This window comes from Cryptotermes secundus, unplaced genomic scaffold (genome assembly GCF_002891405.2).
Source record: "Cryptotermes secundus unplaced genomic scaffold, Csec_1.0 scaffold214, whole genome shotgun sequence".
In the NCBI taxonomy this organism is placed as follows: domain Eukaryota; kingdom Metazoa; phylum Arthropoda; class Insecta; order Blattodea; family Kalotermitidae; genus Cryptotermes; species Cryptotermes secundus.
Genome location: NW_019743149.1, coordinates 274,372 through 298,045, shown reverse-complemented (window position 1 = coordinate 298,045; position 23,674 = coordinate 274,372). Strand labels below are relative to the sequence as shown.

The 23,674-nt window shown below is 41.9% G+C and overlaps 1 protein-coding gene across 1 annotated transcript in view; it reads left to right on the top strand.

Annotated features, from left to right (window-relative positions):
• The window catches only part of LOC111873778 (rho-related GTP-binding protein RhoE), a 40,426-nt gene extending 18,055 nt beyond the window's left edge, over nt 1-22,371 (top strand). Inside the window, exons 2-5 of the mRNA XM_023868727.1 lie at nt 14,552-14,639; nt 15,932-16,041; nt 17,815-17,949; nt 20,697-22,371. Coding sequence (XP_023724495.1) covers nt 14,552-14,639; nt 15,932-16,041; nt 17,815-17,949; nt 20,697-20,927 — 564 coding nt within the window. The 3' untranslated portion in view covers nt 20,928-22,371. The remainder of the gene's footprint in view (nt 1-14,551; nt 14,640-15,931; nt 16,042-17,814; nt 17,950-20,696) is intronic.
• Nucleotides 22,372-23,674: the final 1,303 nt, after the last annotated feature.

The window sequence follows — 23,674 nt, the reverse complement described above, 5'->3', positions numbered from 1 at the left end:
GGGAAATGTCCTTGAATTTGGCTCAGTGACCTCCTTAGGAGATATGAGGTTCTTTTAGTCGTAAAGCTACGACACGGGACCCACGGCTTAAAGTCCCTCCCGGAGAACTTGTTCCCTGAATTTTTCCGCCCTTAAAAATTCCACGACCTCCGCCGGGTTTGAACCCGCGTACTACGAGTCATGAGGTGGGAACGTTACCTCTAGACTACGGAGGCCGCTCAGTAGCAGTCTTAGTTATATTTTAATGTATATTTTTATTAATTTTCCTATCCAAAATAGTATAAAAGAAGGAGAAGCTCTAACGCCACAGTTTTTTATCTTTGCTGTAGACTATACCGTTAGAACGGTCCAGGAAAACCAAGTGGGACTGGAATGCAATGGGACACGTCAGCAGCTGGTCTATGCTGATGACGTGAATCTACTTGGAGATAACATGAATACCATAAAGAGAAAAACAAACTTTAATTGACAATCATAAGAAGATCATAAGGAGAAGTAAACGCAGAGAAAACTAGGTATATGTTGAAGAAAACACTCTTCTTGGATATATGTATATGTTGCTGTCTCGTCACCAGAATGCAGTGCAAAATCATCACATGCAGATAGTTAACAGATCCTTTGAAAATATGGCACAGTTAAAATATTTGGAAGTGTCAGTAATAAATAAAAAAAATTAATTGAGGAGGAAATTAAGAGGAGATTGAATTCGGGTAATGCTTGCTATCATTCAGTCCAGAACCTCTTGTCTTCTCCTCTACTGTCTAAAAACGTAAAAATTAGAATATACAAAACTATAATTTTACCTGTGGTTCTGTGTGGGTGTGAAACTTGAAATCTGACATTAAGGGAGGAACATAGACTGAGAGTGTTTGAGAACAGGGCGCTGAGGAGAATATTCAGCCTGAAAACAGATGAAGTGACAAGAGGTTTGATAAAACTGCGTAATAAGCAGCCACATAACTTGTACTCTTCGCGAAGTATAATTAGAATGATCAAGTCAAGGAGAATGAGATGGGCAGGGCAAGTAGGTCGATTGGGGTGAAGAGGAATGCATATAGAATATTTGTGGAAAAGCCAGAATGAAAGGGACCTGTTAGTAAGATGACGAGACTTCTTTCTGGCGCTCCAGCACCTCAATTCGGCGACGAATCTTCGTTGAGTGCAAGGATCAGAGAGCTGGTTCCGGGTTCAAGCGTTCCTGTGCTTCATTTTGATTGATGTCAGTACGGAGAAGCCTTGCTCACACACATACGTTGATGGGAACTGCAGGAGGTGTGACATGGCAGCATCACCAAGCTCCTTGAACTCTTTTGTGAACAGGGATCCAAAAGTCGCAAATTGACAGTTTTCGAATTTTATTTTCAGTTAACCGTCAACGGACATTTCCAACAGGTTTGCTTTTAATTCTAAGGGATGATCAGGGGGATTGATGGCGGTGGCATAAAAAGTGTTTGTAATCCAATCTGGTGCATTATTTCCCTGTCACTCTCTGCAAAGAATTTCAAACATTTTACCAGACATTTTCCAAGTGGCATTTGATTATTTCCAAAACAGCATCAGTAACGTTAACTTCGTTTTGTTCAGAAGGTTCCAAAACAGTTGGGAACAGAGCAATATTCCCGTTATTAACACAATCCAAAATAGAATTCTCTTATAAAACCCTTTCGCCTTCTCACGCTCTTTAAAAATATTCTTGCCAAAGTCTTGGAGTTGAAGATTTAGATCATTAAATTTGTTGAAAATATCTGCCAAATAAGCTAGTTCACAAATCCAACCTTCATCTTCAAAATAAGTAACAAAACTCTACTTCGTCTTTCAGTTCAAAAAGGCGAGTCAACACGCCTCCTCGTGACAGCCATCGCCCCTCGGTGTGCAACAAGAGTTTATTTATGTGTGGATCCCATTTCCTCGCATATATTCTAGAAAAGACGGGAGCTCAATGCACGAGACTTCATTAAATTGGCCACTTTCACAGAACTTGTCAGTGTTTCATGTAAATCAAGTGCCCCCCCTTTTTTTTTCTTGCGTCCAAGCTTTGCTTATGTATGGTGAAATGTTGCCAGATGATTTTAGGATTAAATTCGCGAATACGCGCAACAAGACCGTTTTTTTTTTTGGCTTGCCACTGAAGCAGCCCTGTCAGTGAATACACTGACACACCATTCCCGCTTCAAATCTAATTTCAACTTAATGGCATTGTCAAGGATTTTAAAAATATCTTCCCCGTTTGTATGTGTTGGTAATTGTTTACATCCGAGGATTTCATCAACAGTAGGCCCTTTCTTAACGTCAAAATACCGAATGTATACAAGCATCTCGGCTTCATCAGAAACATTAACTGATTCGTGAATTTGAATTGCAAATTCACGTTGCAAATTGCAAATTTTCAAGTTTATTGTTCTGCGTAATTTGCTCAACAACATCTTGTGCCATGTCACGAATTCTGTGATATACAATGGTGTCAGAATTCGGAATCGTTTTTGTTGCATTTGCAGATTTTTGTGTAGCATTGTATCTGGTGCCGGTGACGGTAGCCGAGCGGTCTAAGACATCTAATGTCTTCGCTCGCTCGGAAGCCGGGGTTGTTGGTTTGAATCCCACACAAGGCATGGATGTATGTGTGTGCGTTTATTCTGTGTTTATGTTGTCCTGTATTTAGGTAGAGGCCTTGCGACGAGCTGATCACCCGTCCAAGGAGTCCTACCGTCTGTAAAATGATAATGAAACTGTGGGAACAAGAGGAGAGGAAAACAGTATCTGCTATAATTAAAGCACCAGGCACAATGAGACACTCCACTGCGGCGTCTGATGATTAACGTTTTGCAGCTGGCAATGCTAATTCATACGATGTCACTAATGCCACGTTTGATGATTGTGTAAAATTATGTATTACATTTGAAGTTTTACTTACATTTTCTGTTGAATTTGAAAAATTCAGCTGGCTTGTCCTTAAACTCGCCGTGATTGCTTTCTAAGTGTCTGTGGAGAAGAGACGGTTTCGTATGGTCGTTCGATACACTTCGGTTGCAACTCACGCAGAGTGGAAGAGGTGGGTCACACGGATTTGAAACAGATTTACGTGTAAATGAATCAACACTGCTCGCATTAACATCACAGGGTGGAACAGAAACTAGCGCTTTTCAGTCTTTGTGACTCAGTATTCCCATTTTCACTTTTTTTTATAGAGTTCGCTCTTCGTTTTTGTAATAAATGTACCCATGTTGCAATATGGAAAATTAAAATAATGATTACTGCTGTGGCTTCAAGAAGGAACTGAGTGAATGATGACTAATGTGCACTTACAGTTGATTCGCAAATATCTGAGACGGCAAAGCGAACCTTTAGCAAGAACTAAACAAACCGGACATGCACTTCATAAGTGACCACACACCACAGAAAGACGTTAGAATGGGACAGCAAAGTCGAGTAAAATTAAAGAAACTTTGTAAATTATTAAACAGTAATCATTAGTCACAGAGACGGTAGAGAAATCTGACGTTTTAAAGTTGACAGTAGTGTTGGTGATGGTGGTGTGGGAAGAAAGGGCTAACTGACCTTCAACAGCTACGCCATTTCAGTAGACACGGAACGGTGGACCGCGGAACATCATGCTTTCGTCGTTGAGACTTTTTTAAAACTTACCGTGACTTAGCGACGTTTCCATGTACGCTTTAATGCAGCTCGTCACGGTAAAGTTCCCAGTGTGAACACGATTTTGTTGTGGGACGTAAACTTCAGATCGACTGGCTGAACACTAAAGAGGAAACCGCCTGGAGGTGCACAGACTATCCGAACACATGAGAATGTTGAGACTGTTAGGCAGGCAGTTGTGACTAGTCAATGTCGTTCTGCAACGAAGAATGTCATTACATTAGGCATTTCAGATCGGACTGTGAGACGAATATTGCACCTAGATTTGTATTTTCATCCATACAAGATGGTGGTTGTGCAAGAGTTGCATCAACGTGGCAGTTGATGCGGCCATTGCCATGAGTGACGAGGCACACTTCCACTTATCTGGGTGTGTTAACAAACAGAACTTCCGTTACTGGTTGGACGTAAATCCACGGCATCTTCATGAACGCCCTCTACACTCTGAATGTGCGACAGTCTGGTGCTGTGTGGGGAGCTTTGGTGTGGTAGGCCTGTATTTCTTTGAGTGGGGTGGACATGTTACAGTAAACTGGTCGCTGTGTTCACACGCTGCATAATTTCCTCGCAACATAATTTAACAGATGTGGAATTAATCAGCAAACCATGTGAATTCAACAAGACCGCTCTTGCTGCGAGAGCTTCCATGGTAGTTGCGCGTGAAATATTTCCTGGGTATCATATTTCGGCGCGGTGATCTTCCGTGGCCTGCTCAGTCACCTGACTTGAATGTATGCGATTGTTTCCTTTGGGGTTACCACAAAGCGAAGGCCGCGTGCGACGAGCTGATCTTAGTCGCTGGCTTCCCACCGCAGCGGCCCGGGTTCGATCCCGGGTCTGGTCAAATGGGATTTGTTGTGGACAAAGTGGCGCTGGGGCAGGTTTTCTGAGGGTACTTCGGTTTGCCCTGCCAATCTTCTTTCCACCAATTCCTCCACAATCACCCTCACCCATCATCTGGGGCTGGTGCAATAGGCCAGAAGTGGTCGCAATACAAGGGACTTAGTCCCACCCCACTAGCAATAATAAAAAAATAAAACAAAATACCACAAAGCGGAGGTATTCATCAATAGACCATGAACTGAAAGTTGCGATTGAACATGAAATCGTGGAATTTCCCGCCGACATGGTAAGACACTGAGTGTACAATTTGAAGAGGAGGCTGCAAGAATGCGTACGAAGAGGTGGTAAGCTTCTGGATGGCATGATTTTCAAAACAAATAAGCTGGCATAAAATGGCATACATTGTTATGTATTATGACAAAATAAGTAAAGGAATATAGATTTACTCCATTATAGTAATTTAGAAACCATAAGTTTCCCTGCCGGACCCTGTACATGTACGTACACTCATATCGCGTCTCGACACGTCACTAAGCTTGTTGAAATTTTCGCCCGAATTAAACTGATCACAGAATTAGATCCGACACGACTTGTTGATCTGTGATACTAACTCCGTGGTTTTAGTCCGCAAGCGAACTGTACCGACCGAGCGTCCGCCGCTTGTCGGTGAAGTTAGTGTCAACTTTAGCGGATAGAGGATGTTGCATGGTTAGCACAACGGATTCCCACGGCCATTAATCTCTGTTTTCTAGACCGGAGCCGCTATATCCTTGAAATAGCTCTTCGGTTATCCTCACGAGGCTGAGTGGGCCCCGTTCCAGATCAACTACTACTCAGAAGATCTGGTAGCGCCAGGAATCGAACCCGGGACCTCTGGATATGTAGCCAGGAACCCTGACAACTAGACCACAGAGGCGGTCTGCTGTGATACTAAACTGAAGAGTATTTTGCAATAATGAAATTGAAAGTGCGAGGCCAGGCAAAATGTTTCGATGTTTTTACAAAAATGCAATTCGGCATTTCCGAGTCATGAAACCAGCAAGTACTTCCCATGCTTCTCTTGCCGGCAGCGGCCGTTATCCAAGAACGATTTACTATGGAGCAGTGCATCTCCTTGTTTATTGCCCCAACAGTATTTTGAAGTAGGTTCATTGCATAGTTAAAAGAAGCGAAAAGCACTGTTTGGGAAAAGGTTAGTCCCGTCCATTAGTGTTCAGTCACGTTGCAACGCACCATGTGAATAAAATAGAATTAGCCGCCCAGATAAGAATCGCATAAAGGAGAGGTAGAGCTAAATGGCGCCCCCAAATCGAATGTCCATACGCCCGGATCTCCTGTGGCTAACCCTAAATCTGGCCCAGATTATTCAGCGTTTATCACGAAATAATACAGATTTTCTTTTATTTTTACGTACCCCTTAAGATGTCTTCGAGTACCCGCAAGGGTACGCGTACCCTATGTTGAAGATCATCAGGTTGTAGCGCTCTGTTGGGTTTTCGTCCATGTCCTCTTGTTGAGAATGCAGCAGTTTCCAGGGACCTTTGTAAAGCGGCCGTATAGTTTCATATCGGACGGAGGCTTGTTTCATTTACGCTTCAGTCTCGGTAGCACCGCATGCCATGCGGGTTCGTATCCTGGCTGTCTCCATTCAGCAGTCTGGCCAGCGGCCGGTCGATACGGCAAGGCCCCTGCTCGCGATAACACAATCCAGGAGTCCTGAGGCCACAAATTCAACAGGAAAATTGGCAGTTCTTTTCTGTAGCTGCAGCGTATGCGTGGATCCTCCCATATGTACCCTATCTCTTGAGGGACACTTTGAAATCACTGAATATGCACGTTATGAACTTGAAAAAATCTGGAACTAACTCCACGGAGCCGAGCCATTCTTGAGAAGCCGCCAGCTGCGCAGCTATTCACGCATTTCCCAAAATTCTATCGAACTTGGAAGTTCATCACCATGTTCACAAGAGCCCTCCACTGGTTCCTATCCTGAGCGAGATGAATCCAGCCCATCTATCTAAGATCCATTTTAATATTATCCACCCACTTACGTCTGAGTGTTGTGCCCTGAAGGCCGACTCCCGGTAACATGTTAAAAGAGTATTTAATTTTTATTTTAGGGGAAAATGTTGGCTAGAATAGAATTAATTTTGGGAAATACTTGTAAGACGTACGAAAGAGGATGTAAGAAGGGTTAAGAAACTTCAAGGAACTTCTGCTTATGGAGTTAGACGGACGTTAGCCTTTGACGCGTCGATGTCTTGTCAGCAGAATGACGTTGAAGGTACATCGAAATGCTAACTCTACAAAATCTACACTTGAGGATGAGGGAACGTTTGCAGGTAAAAGTGTTAGCCAAATGGACTAGCAGAAAAAGGGCGTATCCACCCCTACGGATCCCAGCCAATGAGAGCAGCCACCTTGGGATAAGACGTCATTGGAGGCGGACCTGCACCCCCCCCCGGGAAAGTAATGAGTTAGCAAGAATAAAGGTATATAACCCGGAGAGCAAATTATTATCAAAACGATTCAAACAGTAATTTTGGCCATTTGTCGCCGAAGGCCATGCTGGAAGAGGCATCGACTGAATGTCGGGCAACGTCATCTGTCTGCAGTCTCACGCAAAGTAAGTGAAACTACTCTTATCGCCANTCTAAGAAGGTGCAATGTGTAATCCGACACCAGTCGGCTCTTTAATTGTGATATTACTAAAATGTATATAGTTGTGTATTGATTGTTTATACTAATATAGGGTAGCATAGGGTGAAGATATGGGTTTTTGTTGTTGTGATTTCCTCCCTTACCACATTTCGCACCTGCGCCCTCCTGACAAGCCCTGTGAACTGTGTGCCCTAGCCAAGGAAGCAACGGTCGAGGAAGTAATTTAGCAGTTTCTTAGCCCCCCCCCCCTGTGACTGCAGTACACTGAGTCTTCCTAGTGGTCTTTTTCCTTCTGGATTTCCTATCGAAATCCTATATCTATTCCTCTTCCTATGCGTGCTACATACCCCTCCCATCTCATCCTCCTTGACTTGGTCATTCTGATTTTACTTGGCGAAGAGTACAAAGCTATGAAGCTCCTCATTATGCAGGAGTTTGAATGTATATGTCCGCACCATGGAGAATTCGATTTTTTTTTTAATTCCCAGCATGGGGATGTGCAAGCCATTTCCACGCTTCTTAGTCTTTCTCCATATTCTGAAGTGTACGGACGTTCCGAGCTCCAGTTTGAGTACAAATAAGAAATTGTAATTACAAGCATAACGTACAATAAATTGAATAGTGTAGTTTGGGGAACAGTAAGTGAATAAACTCCCAGTATATTAACTAATTCGGCATCGTTACTCTGAGTCTGAAGGAGCCGGTTTAGCGCAGTCGGTATAGCGACTGGCTACGGGCTGGACGACCGAGAGGTCGGAGGGGGCAAGAATTTTCTCTTCTCTAAGTCGTCCAGACTGTCTCTGGTGCCCACTCAATCTCCTATCCAATGGGTACCGGGGACTCTTTCCTCGGGGGTAAAGCGCAGGGGTGTGAAGCTGACCACACTTCCAACTAGTGCCGAAGTCAAGAAAATATGGCTCTATACATCCACTCCCCCATACGCCTTAATGGCGTAGTGCTTAATTAGATAAGCACAGGGACAACTTTACCTTACTCTGAGTCTCATGCTAACGGACCCAGCTAGTTACACGTGCCTATACCAACCTTCCTTAGTTCGATCTGTAAGGACAACTTGCAGTGATCATCATACACCATCCGAAGGTACCATTCTGACCGAACCGATGTCACAAAGGTGTGTTAGAAAATAGCGGTGTTAGTATGTCTGCGTGACCATGGTGTGTACAACCAGGTTCTTTCTCTCCTGCCAAGCCAAGTCACCATCCTGCCTAACCTTCCCCGAAGAACTGTACAAATTCATAGCCACTAAACCAGTGTCTACGGACATATTTCTACATTCTCAGCCGGTCACTACCACAGCAAGAGGAAAGTACTTGCAAAAGAAATAAGGACGACGCCCCAGGGACAATAAGCTAGCAAACTTGAATGAAATAGCTTACTGTAGTATGAACCACACAGTCCAAGGAACCGCATAATGTAAACAACACACATTAACCATTGGCTCCCGACAACATGAAAGAAGAGTGATCTATTCCCTAGAAGAATGGTAACATTACGATACTACGGAGGATGGACAAAAATATGGAAACACCTCGTGAAATACGTGCCTGAATTGAAGTGTTTATTTTAGCGACGTTTGTAGGTCACGCTGTCGTATCTGCCCAACACCACTACCTGTACAACCTCCGCAATACGTTGCAAGCTTCATTTGTTTTCGAGACAGTGTTCTGTGCAGTTTTTTGTGAATCACGTCAGAGCTAACAGAATTCGAACGCGGGCAAATTGTTGGGGCCCATATGGTGGGTGCTTCCGTAACCAAGGTAGCCCAAGTTTTTGGTGTTTCGCGAGGCACAGTATCCAGATTATGACCGCATACAGGAGGATTGAAACAACCGCATCAGATAAACACCAGCGTGGACGGAAATGTGTGTTGAGTGATCGAGACAGACGAACATTGCGTAGGATTGTGACGAAAATTAAGAAGACTACAGCTGCAAAAGTGACTGCTGAACTGAATGTCACGCTCACAAACCCTGTCAGCACCAAAACAGTACGAAGGGAACTCCACAAGCAGGATATTTCTGGACGAGCTGCAATTCCAAAGCCACTCATCAGTGATCAGAATGCCACTCAGAGGAGAGTGTGGTGCCGAAGTCGTAAAACCTGGACTATGGAGCAATGGAAGACGGTCATTTGGTCGGATGAGTCCGCCTTCACACTGTTTCCGACTTCTGGCCGAGTTTACGTCCCAAGCTTACGATCCAGATTGTTTGCTGCCAAGAGTGAAACATGGCGGGGGTTCGATCATGGTCTGAGCAGCCATATCGTGGTATTCTGTGGGACCCATCATTACCCTGCAAGGTCACGTCACTGCCAACGACTATGTGACCATTTTGGGTGACCAGGTCCATCCCATGGTGCAAACTTTGTTCCCTAATGGTGATGCCATTTACCAAGACGACAATGCCCGTGTTCACATATCTCACATCGACCAGGACTGGTTTCCTGAGCACGAAGATAAAGTGTCACGTCTGCCATGGCCCCCACAATCGCCAGATATCAATATTATTGAGCCTTTGTGGTCTGTTTTGGAGAGCAATCTGCGTGCGCGCTATCCACCTCCATCATCGATAACAGAACTTACCATGTTTTTCAGGAAGAATTGTACAAGATTCCCTTGCAAATCATACAGGACCTCTATTTATCCATTCCAAGGAGACTGCAAGCAGTTCTGCAAGCCAGAGGTTGTCCTACACCATATTAGCCACAGTAATGTGTTTTTTGTTGGGTGTTTCCATATTTTTGTCCATCCCCTGTAACATGACGAGCCAATGCAGTAAACAGTAGAAGAAATCTGACGAAGCCTACGCGTGGTCTACTGTAGTAACAAACACAAAGCTACTCGCAGCTTATAACATTTTGAAAGATCATTTTTAAATAATTTTAAATATCGAATTGTGAATTTAAATTGAGTTTAACCTATTGTTATGTATACGACTGTATCACGTACCATTTTAAGGTTGACGTTTACTCTTGTTTCATTGTATTTTATTGTTAATTTTAATCTAAGTCTGGTGTAAGTTTTATCTAGACTCTGAGTTGAATAGAAACTAATTTGTACGAACTATTTATATAAAACTGGAATGTTAGCGTTTCAGTTCAGTAACAGCATGTGAGAACTTGCAGCACCTGAAAATGACCCATTGAGGTCGAAACATGTAGTGCGTGCTATGCAGATAAATAAATAAATATTAAAGTATTGTTGTTCTGACGTAAATATATATATGTATGTATACATGTATATATACATGTATATATGTAATACATATATGTATATGTTATCTGTGACTGGCCTCATTCTAAGCCAGATGAAACCAGTGCAGACCCTTCGGCCTCTCTGGCTGTAATATCGCTTCTTCTAAAACAGCTTTTCTTACCCTTCACATCCCCTCCTCTATATTCTCGCCAAACGTTCACTATTAACAAACTAACTCCACGGAGCTGTGTCCTCCTTGAGAAGCCGCCGGTCGCTCAGCTATTCAAGAAATTCATAACATCTTATAGAACCCGAAGGTGTACAAAAGAGCCTGCCACTCATCCCTGTCCTGGGCCAGATTAATTCTATATGAAGCTGACAGCAATGATGTCCCACGATAATTACTACATTCAGTTTTATCGCCCTTCTTGTGTGGTGGTGGTGCAATAATAGACTGCGTCCATTGATCGGGCAGTTTATGGATTTCAGAACGTAATGTTTTACCTCGCGCTTGCATTATTTCTCTCAGAATTTGAACACTACCTGGCTATTTATATCTTTTCTACTTCGCAATAGCAAGTTCAACCTCAAAAGGACTATGCTCAGGTACTGATTCGATAGCTGATGAATTGCTCAGTTGTTTTATTTTCATCTGTCTGACACCAGTAACTCTACGTACATTCAGTAACTGAAAGAAATAATTTTCGCCTTCTCAAAATGTTGTGGGAATCTGCACACAGGTCCCCGTTCTCATCCTTTACTTAGTTAGTTCTAGGTTCGTAATTCTCCTTAAAATTCCTCTGTTCTTCTCAGATGTTCGTGTTCTAACTATCTGTAGCTCCAGCCCTGAAACGTGATCTTTTGGCTGTAGAGAAGATAACTTGCAGCCTTCTGAAAACAATGTAAGATTTGAGGCTTTCACGGCGGTGACTATGAAGAAAGCAGTCTTCTGGGATTTGGCACCGTGTAAACGGTAAGTTTCTCACGGTGTTGTCGCTTGCAGATTTCTTATACTTTTTCTTCTACCCTGAAGATGGGGGCGATACGATCCTCCGAAACGTCGGTTAACACCACATATACACGGTGCCAAATCCCAGAAGACTGCTTTCTTCTGAAAACAAATTTAGGAAAATATTTGTGGAACCAGCTGAGATCAGCTGTGAGCTTTGAGACTGTCACAGCGGTGATTATGAATATATTATCTTCTGGAATCAACGCCGTGTATTCTGATAGATCATTTCCAGCCTTTTTTTTTATTCTGACAAACTACTGCCATGATATTTAGTCACACTTCTACCCTAAAGTTATGGAGAGCATGTTCCTCCGAAATGTTAATAACTATCTTATCAGGGTACCCGACATCATATTCCAAAAGACGGCAATCTTCCGATATTAAGTAAACGGAGAAAGAAAACCGATACATATCATAGATTTGTTGTTTAAAACGGCAATTTAATATTGCTATTCCTGTTAATATTTTTCTGTACCAGTGAATTTAGTACTGACGACTCTCAGTCCGCCGAAGCAGTCACACCTGTGTACTGGGTCCACTCTGCGCCTCACCACAGTAGTTCAGTTTAAGAAGGCGCATGTGGGCTGGACGAATAATTCAGATTCGCGTACGTCTTGAAGAGAGGCCCCTGGGAGAATCAAAGGGTGGATGGAAAGATAAGTTGAATGTGGTGAGCCTCCACATATTCTTGGCGGCAAGTTGTCATGGCGCCTAGAATTTTCTTCTTATTATGTTACTGGGCGAGTGCATGAGGCAACAAAGACTACTGGGAAATCATGCAAATTTTCCGTTCCTTTTTTTCCCCCTTTTGTTTATTTGTCTCTCTCCTTTCTCCTTAATTGGTTTCCCATAATTTTGATTGTGCTTTAGTGATTTATCTCCCCCTTCCTTCCTCACTCTCTTTCACTCAAAATATTTCACATACCTTCTGTTCCCCTGGCCATTCTGTGTCTGTGTCACCTATGCTCCCCCCAGATCCTCGTCATTCCTGTTCCTGTATCCTGGCAACGGCAGAAGATAATTAAATTTGTTTCCGTATGCTGGCAACGGCGCTTTGAATTTCTGCAGCGTGAAAGGAATTCGCTATTGGTTATATGCAGATGTTTCGGTTGTCCTTCTAGTAATAAAAATGAGCGCACTTCTTACCCAAGATCTGTTGTTATTTAGTCTGGCTCCGAGGTTTCTTTGGCGCTCCCCAGATTTATAGGAAATACGTGTATATGCAATTGCGGAATGTGGAGATGAGAACTGCATTCAGCGGTCCTGGTGTGATCAGATTTAGCATGAACAGTGTTAAAAGGTTCTCCTTTCAGACATTTTAATGGCTGGTTTGTAGATGAAGGCGGGAGATTCAGGGCTGCTCCCCTGTCGGAGGTCGAAGTTCGTGTGCTAAATCTATGCAGAGGTCAAAACAATGTGCAACAAGTGCAGTGACTTACTGCCGCAGCCATGTGTCGAACCTGGAGCCATTCGCATGGCGCGCTGTGCGTGCCCAATCTGCTATGGTAAAGGGGCCGCTTCCTCACCGGTCAGTGGTGTGGGCTGATACATCGTCATCGGAAAGTTACTGGATTCTGTTTTCAACATGCTTTCAGTAATCACATGCCGGTGGAAATTCACACATACTTAAAACAGGACTTTATGGTTCGTAGAGCAGGTGGACTGTATGGCATCAAATTCATTAACATGAGTTCAGTGTCATCGCTGTCATCATTATTATAGTTTTTGATGAACATTCAGGTGAGCGAAAATAGGCCCTAATGAAAGTGAACTTCCTCCTAAAGGTAAATCTGGCCCTGTATGTCATTAATCACCAGCTTAATGGAGGTATAGCTCCATGCATTCACAATCTCAGAATTAGATGAAGATAAGCTGTCAGCTTCACGTCTTGGCCGCTTTTATTGCCCGGGAAGGAGTCCCAGGTACTTATTGCATAGGAGGCTGGGTGGGTATCGGACGGTGTGGACGCTGCAGAGAAGCGAAAATCTCTCTCCTCTTCTGGGAATCAAACCCACTTTCCTCAGTTACCTAGCCCGCAGCTTAGTATACTGACCGAGTACTGCCGGCTATAACGCATTATGAAGATTTCCACAAATAATTTCCAAGATTGTAAATTTAACAGTCGTGCTTACCGTGCTGACCGCCTCTGTGGTCTAGTGGTCAGAGTTCCTGGGTACAGATTTTCTGAGACGGGGTCCACTCAGCATCATGAGGATAATTGAGTAGCTATTTCAAGGAAATAGCGGTTCCGGTCTAGAAACACGAAATTAACGGCCGTCGGGATTCGTTGCGCTGACCACGGGACACCCTCTATCCGCTAAAGTTGGTACGAACTTCGCCGACAAGCGGCGGTCACTCTGTCGGTATAGTTCGCTTGCAGACTAGAACCATGGAGTTTTTTTTGTTACTTACCGTGCTGACTCATTGGCTTACTCTAAAGCAGGAGAGACAACGTTTCACAAATTCTTGCAGAGTTTAGAAGGAACGACGCTCCACTGAATGGAGCATGTGGTGCTTTATCGGCTTTGGGTAGGAGTAAGAAGAATAATAGAATAGCGTTAATAGGGCCGTCTACACAAGAATGATATCCACAAACAAGAAACAAATATCAGCATTCATTTGCCATGTTTTGCTACATGTATTTGTTAGATCATACCTGAGAAAATGTTAGTATTTGCTGTCAAAATTAAATAATTGGTAATAATATGGATCCATATTAAAATCAAAATTGAAGAACTGAGATTGAATTCTTGTAAATTCTCCAGATGGTGACCTCTTGGAGGTGGAAACATGTAATGAGACACCTTTGCTCAATAAACGAATGTTGATATGTTAATATTGATTTGTTTTGTGTGTGGATATTGTTGTGTAGATGTTCCTATTAACCCTGTTGTGTGGCATAACAAGATGCGTACCACTAAGTAAGAAGAATAATCATGACTATAATGTTGGTGCAGTATAAATGCAACACCCTATATTGCCGATACTTATTCAGCACAGGCGTATTTACTCCATACCAGATCAGTGTTCATGTATGCAGTGATGGACCTAGTGTTTCCAGTTCTCACAACACAGCTTTCGATTACAGCAACATGGGCATTGAATGAAATCTTAATGCGATTAGGGATAACTCAATGTCATGACTGACTGATACCGGTCTCATGTTGCAGGTATACTCTCCAACCGGATTTGAGAAATACGCTTGCACCTACACTGTTGGGGACTATAGAATCCACTTCGTGGTGTGGGACACTTCAGGTGAGTCCCAGCACATAGGAGCTACAGAATTCACTTGGATGCTTGGGACAGAACAGGTGAGCCCCACTATGTGAGACCTATAGAATCCACTTAATGGTGTGGGACATTTCGGATGAGTCCCATCATGTGAGGCCTACAGAATCAACTTCGAGACTTGGGACAATTAGTGAGTCCCATCACGGAGGATCTACAAAATTCACTTTCAGGCATGAGACTCTTTTATGTGAGTCCCATCACACGGGATCTACAGAATCCACTTCAAGCTGTGGGATACTTAAGGTGAGTCCCATCATGTAGGAGCTACAGAATTCACTTAAATGCTTGGGACAGAACAGCTGAGTCCCACTACATGAGATCTATAGAATCCACTTCATGATATGGGACCTTTCAGATGAGTCCCATCACGTGAGATCTACAGAATTAACTTCAAGGCGTGGGACACTTCAGGTGAGTCCCAGCACACTAAAGAAAGCTTTGTACGCCCTTTGTCTCTTACCCAGATACGTGAATTGAACAGATTTTCGTAATTCTGTAAATAAATATGTATTTTAATTTTATAAAAAGATAAAACAGTTCCATCCAGTGTGACTGATGAAGATTTTTCTTATTTCAATTCTTCATGCCCTTACATGTTTCAGTCCTTAGATACCATCATCAGAGGGACATTGATACAGTCTGGAAACCACTATTACAATGGGTGTTCTGAATGTTAAAATATACATACAATGCTCACAATGCACAAATCCAAAGTTTTCACAACTACAGCAGCTATCTTGATATATTCATTTTTTTTTTTTAATTTTGTTAGTTAAGTTAGAATTTATAAATCAAATAGGTTCGTGTTCTCTCTCTTATCACCTCTCCTGACGGGGGCTGAACTTGTGCCGCCTGTCTTTCTTGAGAAGAAGGTTCTTTGATGTCATCCTGTGGTTGTTCGTGGCCTGCTGTGTTGTTTGTAAAATGAACGAACAAGAGAAGCTGAGTTGACATAATGCAAGTAATAAGACATAGTGCCAAAGTAATGAATTGGAATTACAAAATTGCCCAGCAGTCACCATCCAAAAAGGATACACAATGTTGATCTCTTAAAACAGAATTCCAGCATACTCAGTTCCTTCCCAGGAAACTGTTGTGAAACTGGAGACAAATTTCCATTCATTTAAAGACAGTAGCAATTTAAACATAGGATAATGCATACACTTACAGAAGTCTTGGTGGAGAGTAAGATCCCTGGATCTTCAGAGTATAAATCCTGTATACTCTTAAGTGATATATGATTGTCTCTGTTGCAGGCACAGGTGCGTATGATAATGTGCGGCCACTTGCATACCAGGATGCGAAAGTGTTCCTGCTGTGCTTCAGGGTGAGCGATCCTGATTCACTGGACAATGCTGTGAGCAAGGTGTGTGGTTTGTGTATTGTATTATAAAAATGTACAATTCCTATGAGCTATATGTTGTGACATGGTGAATGTAACAAAGTGAATATTTTGTGAGCTGTGTGTTGTAACAAGGTGAAAGTTCTGTGAGCTGTGAACAAGGTGAATGTCCTGTGATCTGTGTGTTGTAAAAGTTAGAAAAAGGTAAGATAAAGCTATCCCTTTAACAGGCCATGGAGGCCTGTAGGGTTGTGAGATGTCAGGGCTCCCACATGTTCTTGATATTCAGCACACAGATGGTGGTGAGGTTGTCAGCCTTAGTGCTGGTTGTCCTTTACCACTGGGAAGATTTCTGGTACTCATTTCTGTTGGAGGCTGAGTTGACCCCAGGGCCATAGTATAACTGGAAGGATTAGGTCAATTGAAAAATCCAATAATCTCATTGGGAATCGACCGTCTGGCTTGTAGCATAGTGCCTCAACTATGCTACCACATGTACCTGATTTATGTGTTGTAGCAAGGTAAATGTTTTGTGAGCTACATGTTATAACAAAGCAAATGCCCTGTGAGCTACAGGTATGTGTTGTAATAGAGCGAATATTTTGTGAGCTGTATATTGTGATGAGGTGAATATCTTATGAGCTGTGTGTTGTAACAAGGTGATGTCTTGTGAACTATGTGTTCTAACAATTGAATGTCTTGTGATCTATATTTTGTAACATGATGGAGCTACCAGTATGTGTTGTAACAAGGTGGATGTCCAGACCTGTGTGTTATAATAAGATGATTGTATTTTGTGGTAAGGTGCGTAACTTGTGAGTTGTGTTGATGAGTGTTATGGGGCCTATGAGTTAATTGTTTCCAAACAGTGTGTGTTTCCCCTTACCTTGTTCCATATCCAAGCGGAAGTCCCACACTTTGATGAACATCATACAGTTCATCTACATCACAAATTTTGCAACATCCTAGGTCATGATCACTGTAGCATGTCTAATATTTTGTTATTCCATGACACATTAAGTCCCCATGTCAGGATTTTACCTGTTTGGCCAGCCATTTTTCTGTGCATGTGGGATTTTGGACTTACTGGTGCTTCAATTTAAATGCACATGAAAGGGTACAAATATAATGAATTGATAGTTGATATATTCTTCTATCCTTTTGAGTTTCAACAGGTTACTCTTAACGTTTGAGTGACATATATAGGAGAAAGTGACATTATGTACGCAATGTCAGCAGCCCAGAACTTGACAGAATCGCCACTGGCATTCAGTAAACTTCAAGCTTGACAGGTCTGTTTAGCTGATACTGTTTTATGTCATTTTAAAATTTTAACTTTCCACAGAGCCACTGAAGTTTTTAGCATCCAGTGACAGCTTCCAGTCATACCTTTACATTCTCACAACATTCATTTTATCCCGAGATGTGAAATTGATTTTTTAACTTTAACTCCATCCCCCCCTACACACACACACACACACATATGAGCGCACACAAAGACTGTGGCCTGTATGTTATGAGATGTAACAGGTGGTGCCCTGAGAGTTATGAACATGTTCTATGTGGAGCACACATTGTATTGATGAGGATGGCTTGTGACATGTTTACGAATTTCTGTGTTGTGCATATCAAAATATGTATGGTGTTGCTATGTATTATAATGATGTACACCCCATATTTTCCAACAGTTACAAGTTATAAGAAGGCGTGTTGTTTACAAGTTACATGCTGTAGAACAAAGAATTTATTTTAAAATGTTTTCGGCAATGCTAGAAACTATGGATTGCATTATTACAGTGGCATCCTGAGATCCAGACACACTGTGACACGACTCCTGTGATCCTGTGTGGCTGCCAGAGTGACTTGCGCAATGACATTGAGACCATTTCTGGTCTTGCCAAACAGAGGCGCATCCCAGTCACCTCTGAGCAGGTAATGTTGCAGCATTAATGTGTTATGTCATAGACTGACAGTAGTATTAATCTCTGTATTATATACTGCTAGAGGCTTGAGTCTCTGTCTGGAGGTGTCCTAAAGTTTTCAGTGTCTTCCCTACTAACAGGCTTACACTTCTGAAATGTAAATGAGATTTTGATAGAAACAAACTTAACTTCATTGTCTTGGGAAGTTCAAGAGAGATTTTGACACTTATGTTAAGATACAAGGTGTATCAGGAAAAGTTCCCAGACTAGACCAAAAAAGAACTACTGGCTTAACTTGCTCAATTTTGGCTGCCATCTCCTTTAAAATAGTCTCCTTTGAAATGAATACAGTGATCACATCAATTTTTCCACACTTCGAAAATGTCATGGAAATCATTTTCTTTAATGCTGTCAGGTACTACTAGCGATTCCCTTTGGATGTCAGACATTGTTTCAGAACAGTGTACCTTCAGTTTCATCAACGAAATCACAGGGGGCTAAGTCCAGCGAGTAGGGAGGATGGGGAAAGATAACCATTTTGCTGTTAGTCACAAACTCTATGGTTATCAGGGATGTGTGGGTGGGCATGTTGTCATGATGTAGGAGCCAGTTGTGGTTACGCTAAAGTTCTGGTCCTTTTCATCCTATATCTTCTCTCAAGCTTCTCAAAATATCACAGTAAAAGTCAGAGTTGACTGTAGTGTTAGGAATAACAAACTCATGGTGAACAATCCCCTTCACATTGAAAAAAAATGAGCATGCTCTTTGTTGAACTCCAGATGTTCTGCTCCTTTTTTGCTCTTGGTGACTGTAGGCTCTTCCACTGCGACGATTGTTGCTTTATGTCTGGATCATAACTGTAAATCCAAATTTTGTCACCCGTTATGATCATAGAGATAGAGTTGGGTTGTTAGTCTTCTCTCATAACTCAAGACACTCCTTTACACGCTGCTGCTTTTGATCATTTGTCAAGAGTCGGGGAACAAACTTCGTGGCAGTGAGGTGCATGTTTAAATTTTCTGTTAAGATCTCCTGGCACACTCCATAACTGATCCCAACAGTGTCTGTGAGCTCATGGATTGCTGGCAACGGTCTTTGTGGATGGGTTCTCAAATTTTTTCAACATTTTCTATAATTTTGCTGGTGCTTGGTCAACCTGAACATTCGTCATTTTCAACTGACACTCAACCAGCCTTGAAACGTAAATGCAATTAAAATACTGCTGTTTGGCTTAAAGAATGTTCTCCAAACACCTCACAAAGCATTTAAAAGGTTTCAATAACAGATTTACCGAACTTCACCCAAAACTTGATATAGAGACGTTCCTCGATTTTGCCATCCATTTCAGACAAAATGAAACACAAAGTCGAAAAATCACTCTTGTAGAAACAGTGCATGTTCACAGCATGGTGTCACATGGTAGACTGATGCAGTAGGCTTCAGGAAGTGTGACCTTGGCCTCCCCTCTCATCTTCTTTCAGCGAGGTAGTTACAACAGTAACAGTTCAGGAACTATCCGATAGCACCTTGTATTAAAGTTTATACACCAGTAGTGTACTAAGAGTATCTAGGGGATATTTTGGCAAATGTTGACATTAACACTGGATAAAGCATAGCTTCCACTGCTGCCATCTTGTGCCCCTGTTTGTAGCAACTTTGCTAATGTACACTTTACACAGAAGCAAGTGCCAGTCTTTTGTGTATTAGAATCTATGGCAAATGGTTACATTTTGAACCATTTAATAGAATTTTTGTCATGTAGCTGTTCATATTACAACTTAAGCTTTGTAAAGGCATGCAGCCTTGCATTAAACTCCACAAAAGCAGNGGTTTCTCTGAATCATATTTTACAAGCATGTACCAAACCTTTTACGGTGTTACTTGATTAGTGTTTTCATTCACTACAAATATGTGTTACCTCGGCTAGCTTTAATTATTCTTATGTAATTGGTTTTAATTTATTGACTGGTTATTAATTTTATTAATTTTATGCTATCACTCACTGGTGTCTTATCTTAGTATTTAGTTACTAACAGTATTAGCAACATTCGTAATATTTCATAAATGTATGTATATATTTCAGTCTTCTTTAGATCTATGTTCACAGATTTATTTGTCGTATTTGTATTTTGTTTTAATTATTTTGTACCTTATATACTCGTGCTAACTTTGTAATTGGCCGCTGGGCTGTTAAGTTATTGCACGTAAATAAACATGAATTGAATTGAATTGAATTGAATTATAATAGAGATTGTGTGTAACAGATGCAGATAGTGTTTAGATGGCCTGATCACCTATGAATACTAAAATTAAGTATTCACCAGAGCATGAAATGCACCTCAAAAAACTTGTCTCTTGGAGATGTATGTTAGGTCAGCAATGTGAACTCCACACTCTCTTCTGGAATGTGGATGCTTGTAGTTTGGTAGGGACTTACAAACGTTTTAGAAGAACCTGCTGCCCTCATATTGAGGGTACAAGAGTAATGCACACAGAAGAAATGATCATTCATAAAGGGGAGGGAGGACAAAGACAGGGACTTTGAGCAGATCAGTGGGAGCAGTGTGAATTGAAGGCATGTGTATGGCACTGAAGAGTGCTTAATTTGTAGGTAGGAAGATGTTTCCAAGGTAAACTGTATAGAAGGTGAAGAAAGTAAAGAGGCAGTATATGAACTAACATAAAACATTCCAGAAATCAGTAATCGTCAGTCACCACAATGAAAACCTCCAGTCTCTGACAGTGAGTGTGTTGCAGGCTGTGATGGTGAGTCGACAGGTTGGTGCTACGACATACGTGGAGACATCTGCTAAGACATCCAGCAAGGCTGTGAAAGATGCATTCGAAGTAGCAGCTCTGGCTGCACTGGGCAAGCTGAACAAGAACCACTCAGTGCTGCAGAGACAGCGTGCATACACCCAGCAGAAGAGCAAGCTTGACCTGAAGGCTGAGCTGAAGGGGCGTGCCAAGAGCTGCAACATCATGTGACCCGCCTGACCTGCTGAACGGGGCAACAACTGCCCCATCATGTGAGCAGCAGGACCCCTGCAGGCAGCGGGTCACACATATCATTCTACAGGCTGCACCAGCTGGATGCTTGGCCACCTGGTGAACACAGGCTAATTGCAAGCTCCACTGTGCCAATGGGGTTAGCCTCTTATCTGCTTGGTCAGTTGCTAGGTCTGGGCCAGTAATCTGACTGGAAATGGTGTCTACTGCACTCTGTTATCATAAAATTGAAAGCTGTATGAAGCACCTGTCACCAGTGAGCTCTGTCCCTCTCAGTGACTGAGGTAGAGCTATCTGTGAGCACTAATGTGATGCAGGACCTTGTTTTGTCATGTTTTTAGGTATACTGTCTGTTAAATTTATACATTTTCAGAAACTATAGGAATGTTACATGTTGCAGTGTTTGAAACTGTCAATTTACAGAGCCAGGTGAGCTCATTGTTTATACTTTGAGACAGCCTTGAATTTTGAAATCATCAGTTCCAAATTAAATATTCAGTAGCTGTTTGAAGTTTGTTAATATTTAAAATGTTTTAAATTTTTGTATCTGAAGATATGGACATTGTTTAGAGCATGGATCCCCAGTTTCATGTTTGTGTGACTACAAGGACCACTTTCTTGTGCTCTGGTAGCGCTGGGGACGCATGCTGGCAATGTGTGCCCGTGCTTTTAAAATAGGGAGCAGGCCTCCTTCACAGTGCATTTGATACAAGCTGATATTTTAAAGTAATATTAAGTGAATTTTTTGGAGCAAAAAGCAAAATCTTTAAGCTTTGGTGTTTTAATACATATAGTTGGTAGCAGTGACAATATTTTATGAATGTTCACAACATTCAGTGTGAAGTACACTAGATGGGTTATTTCCATAGTGAACAGATATTTCTGTCATGTGCAACTTGCAGGCAGTTTGTTACCTTCACCCTTATTGTATAGATCCTGTACAGCCTCAGCTGGAATCCTGGAGAAAAGTTCAAGATCACATTCCAACAGTTTTAGCATCTCTGTCAAAGTTTATTTAGTGTAAAATGGTATCAGAGGACTTATAAGCTAAGGATATAGATGGAAGTGGTCATTCAAGATGACCTGTCTTGAAAATGTGGGAGCCTTGACATCTCATAACCCTATAAGCCTCCAAGGCCTGTTACAGGGATAGCATTACCCTTTTTTTTAGCTAATAAATGCAGAGATTCTTATGGGATGCAAAAACAGGTATGCAGAATCAAGAATACTGTCTTCTGATGTGCAATATGGTGGAGAGGCACCAATACTTTGGAGAGACCTGCTGCCTTCATCTGTAGGGTAGGCTTCTGCCATGGGTTAATTTCATAAGGAAATATGGGAGGCTTTGAGTAAGCAAAAGTGTTTAAGGAAATATATAATATTACAGATGTGTGCTTGTGTGGAGGGACTTGATATGGCATGTTACTGCATGTATTTATATTGTAGCATGTAGGGCTGTTGCTATGCAATGACCTTGAAATCGGGGGGATATACCAGGGCATTGGCTTACTAAACATGTTCCCATTGCTAGTCAGCAGATTCTTAATAATGCAACAGTTGGACTAGAAGAGTGGAAATGGGGCATTTCTGCCTGGTTTGTCCTGAGATGTTACAAGCAAGGGACGAGGTTAGAGCTTAGTCAGTTGATGGTGAGTTCTGTATGCGAGTCTGTGAGGAAAGGACTTGAGCACGTGAAGCTGAAGAATCTCCACTGTTAACATGTGTTACCAGGAAACGTCTAGTGAAGACACTGCAGGCTGGAGAATACTTAGTGTTTACAGCTGCAATTTGTGAAGCAGCGTGGAGATTAGCAGTGGCACTGTAATTACTTGTAATTCTGGGTGCTGTGGTAAAGTGGTCAGTAAATCAAGTCACCAATCCAAACCCCATCTATAGTCACCCCTACACGTGAAAATATTTGTATGTGTCCTTGCAGACATTTCTTGGATGATAGAATGAGTCTTCAACTGAATCGATCTTCAGTTGAGCAACTGTTTTATACATTAAAATTCTTTCCTCCTGTAGAACTGGATTTGTTCTACAAAGTAATAAGCTTTGTCCCACCAGAGTTTAGAAACGGTGATTTACAGAATTATTCCCAACTTTCCAAAGAACAGCTGAGTTGGACATGTGTTTCTCTGGAATTCCATCAACTGAGCTGGCATAGTGGTAATGCTCTGGACTCATTAAGAAGGTGCTTCGTTCGAATCTCAGCTAGAACACTGGCTATCCTGCTTTTTATGGTTTTCCCCAGTACCTCCAGGAAAATACCAGGATACAGTATATATCTTGTAGTTACTATAGGATTCTGACGATGGTGTATAACACCATATATATTGGGTTTTTGGACTTCATCCATCGTCCTGGTTTAGTTATCTTAAAAATCAGGGCGATGGATGAAGTCCAAAAACCCAATATATATGGTGTTATACACCATCGTCAGAATCCTATAGTCACTACAAGATATATACTGTATCCTGGTATTTTCCTGGAGGTACTGNTCCTACCATTTGACACTATCTTGTCTCGATTCTTAGAGTACTGTAAAATAGAAAGTGACATGTTAAATTCCAAACAAATATGCACAAACCATTAATATGAATTCCAAGATTTTCTGTACCAAATTGTCTCAAACCAAAATTGTGCATGAATGTGTTTTTTATTGCATATCTCTGCCCACAGTCGGTCCAAGGTTACTGTAAAGTGGCAAAGCTTCTGTTGGACTA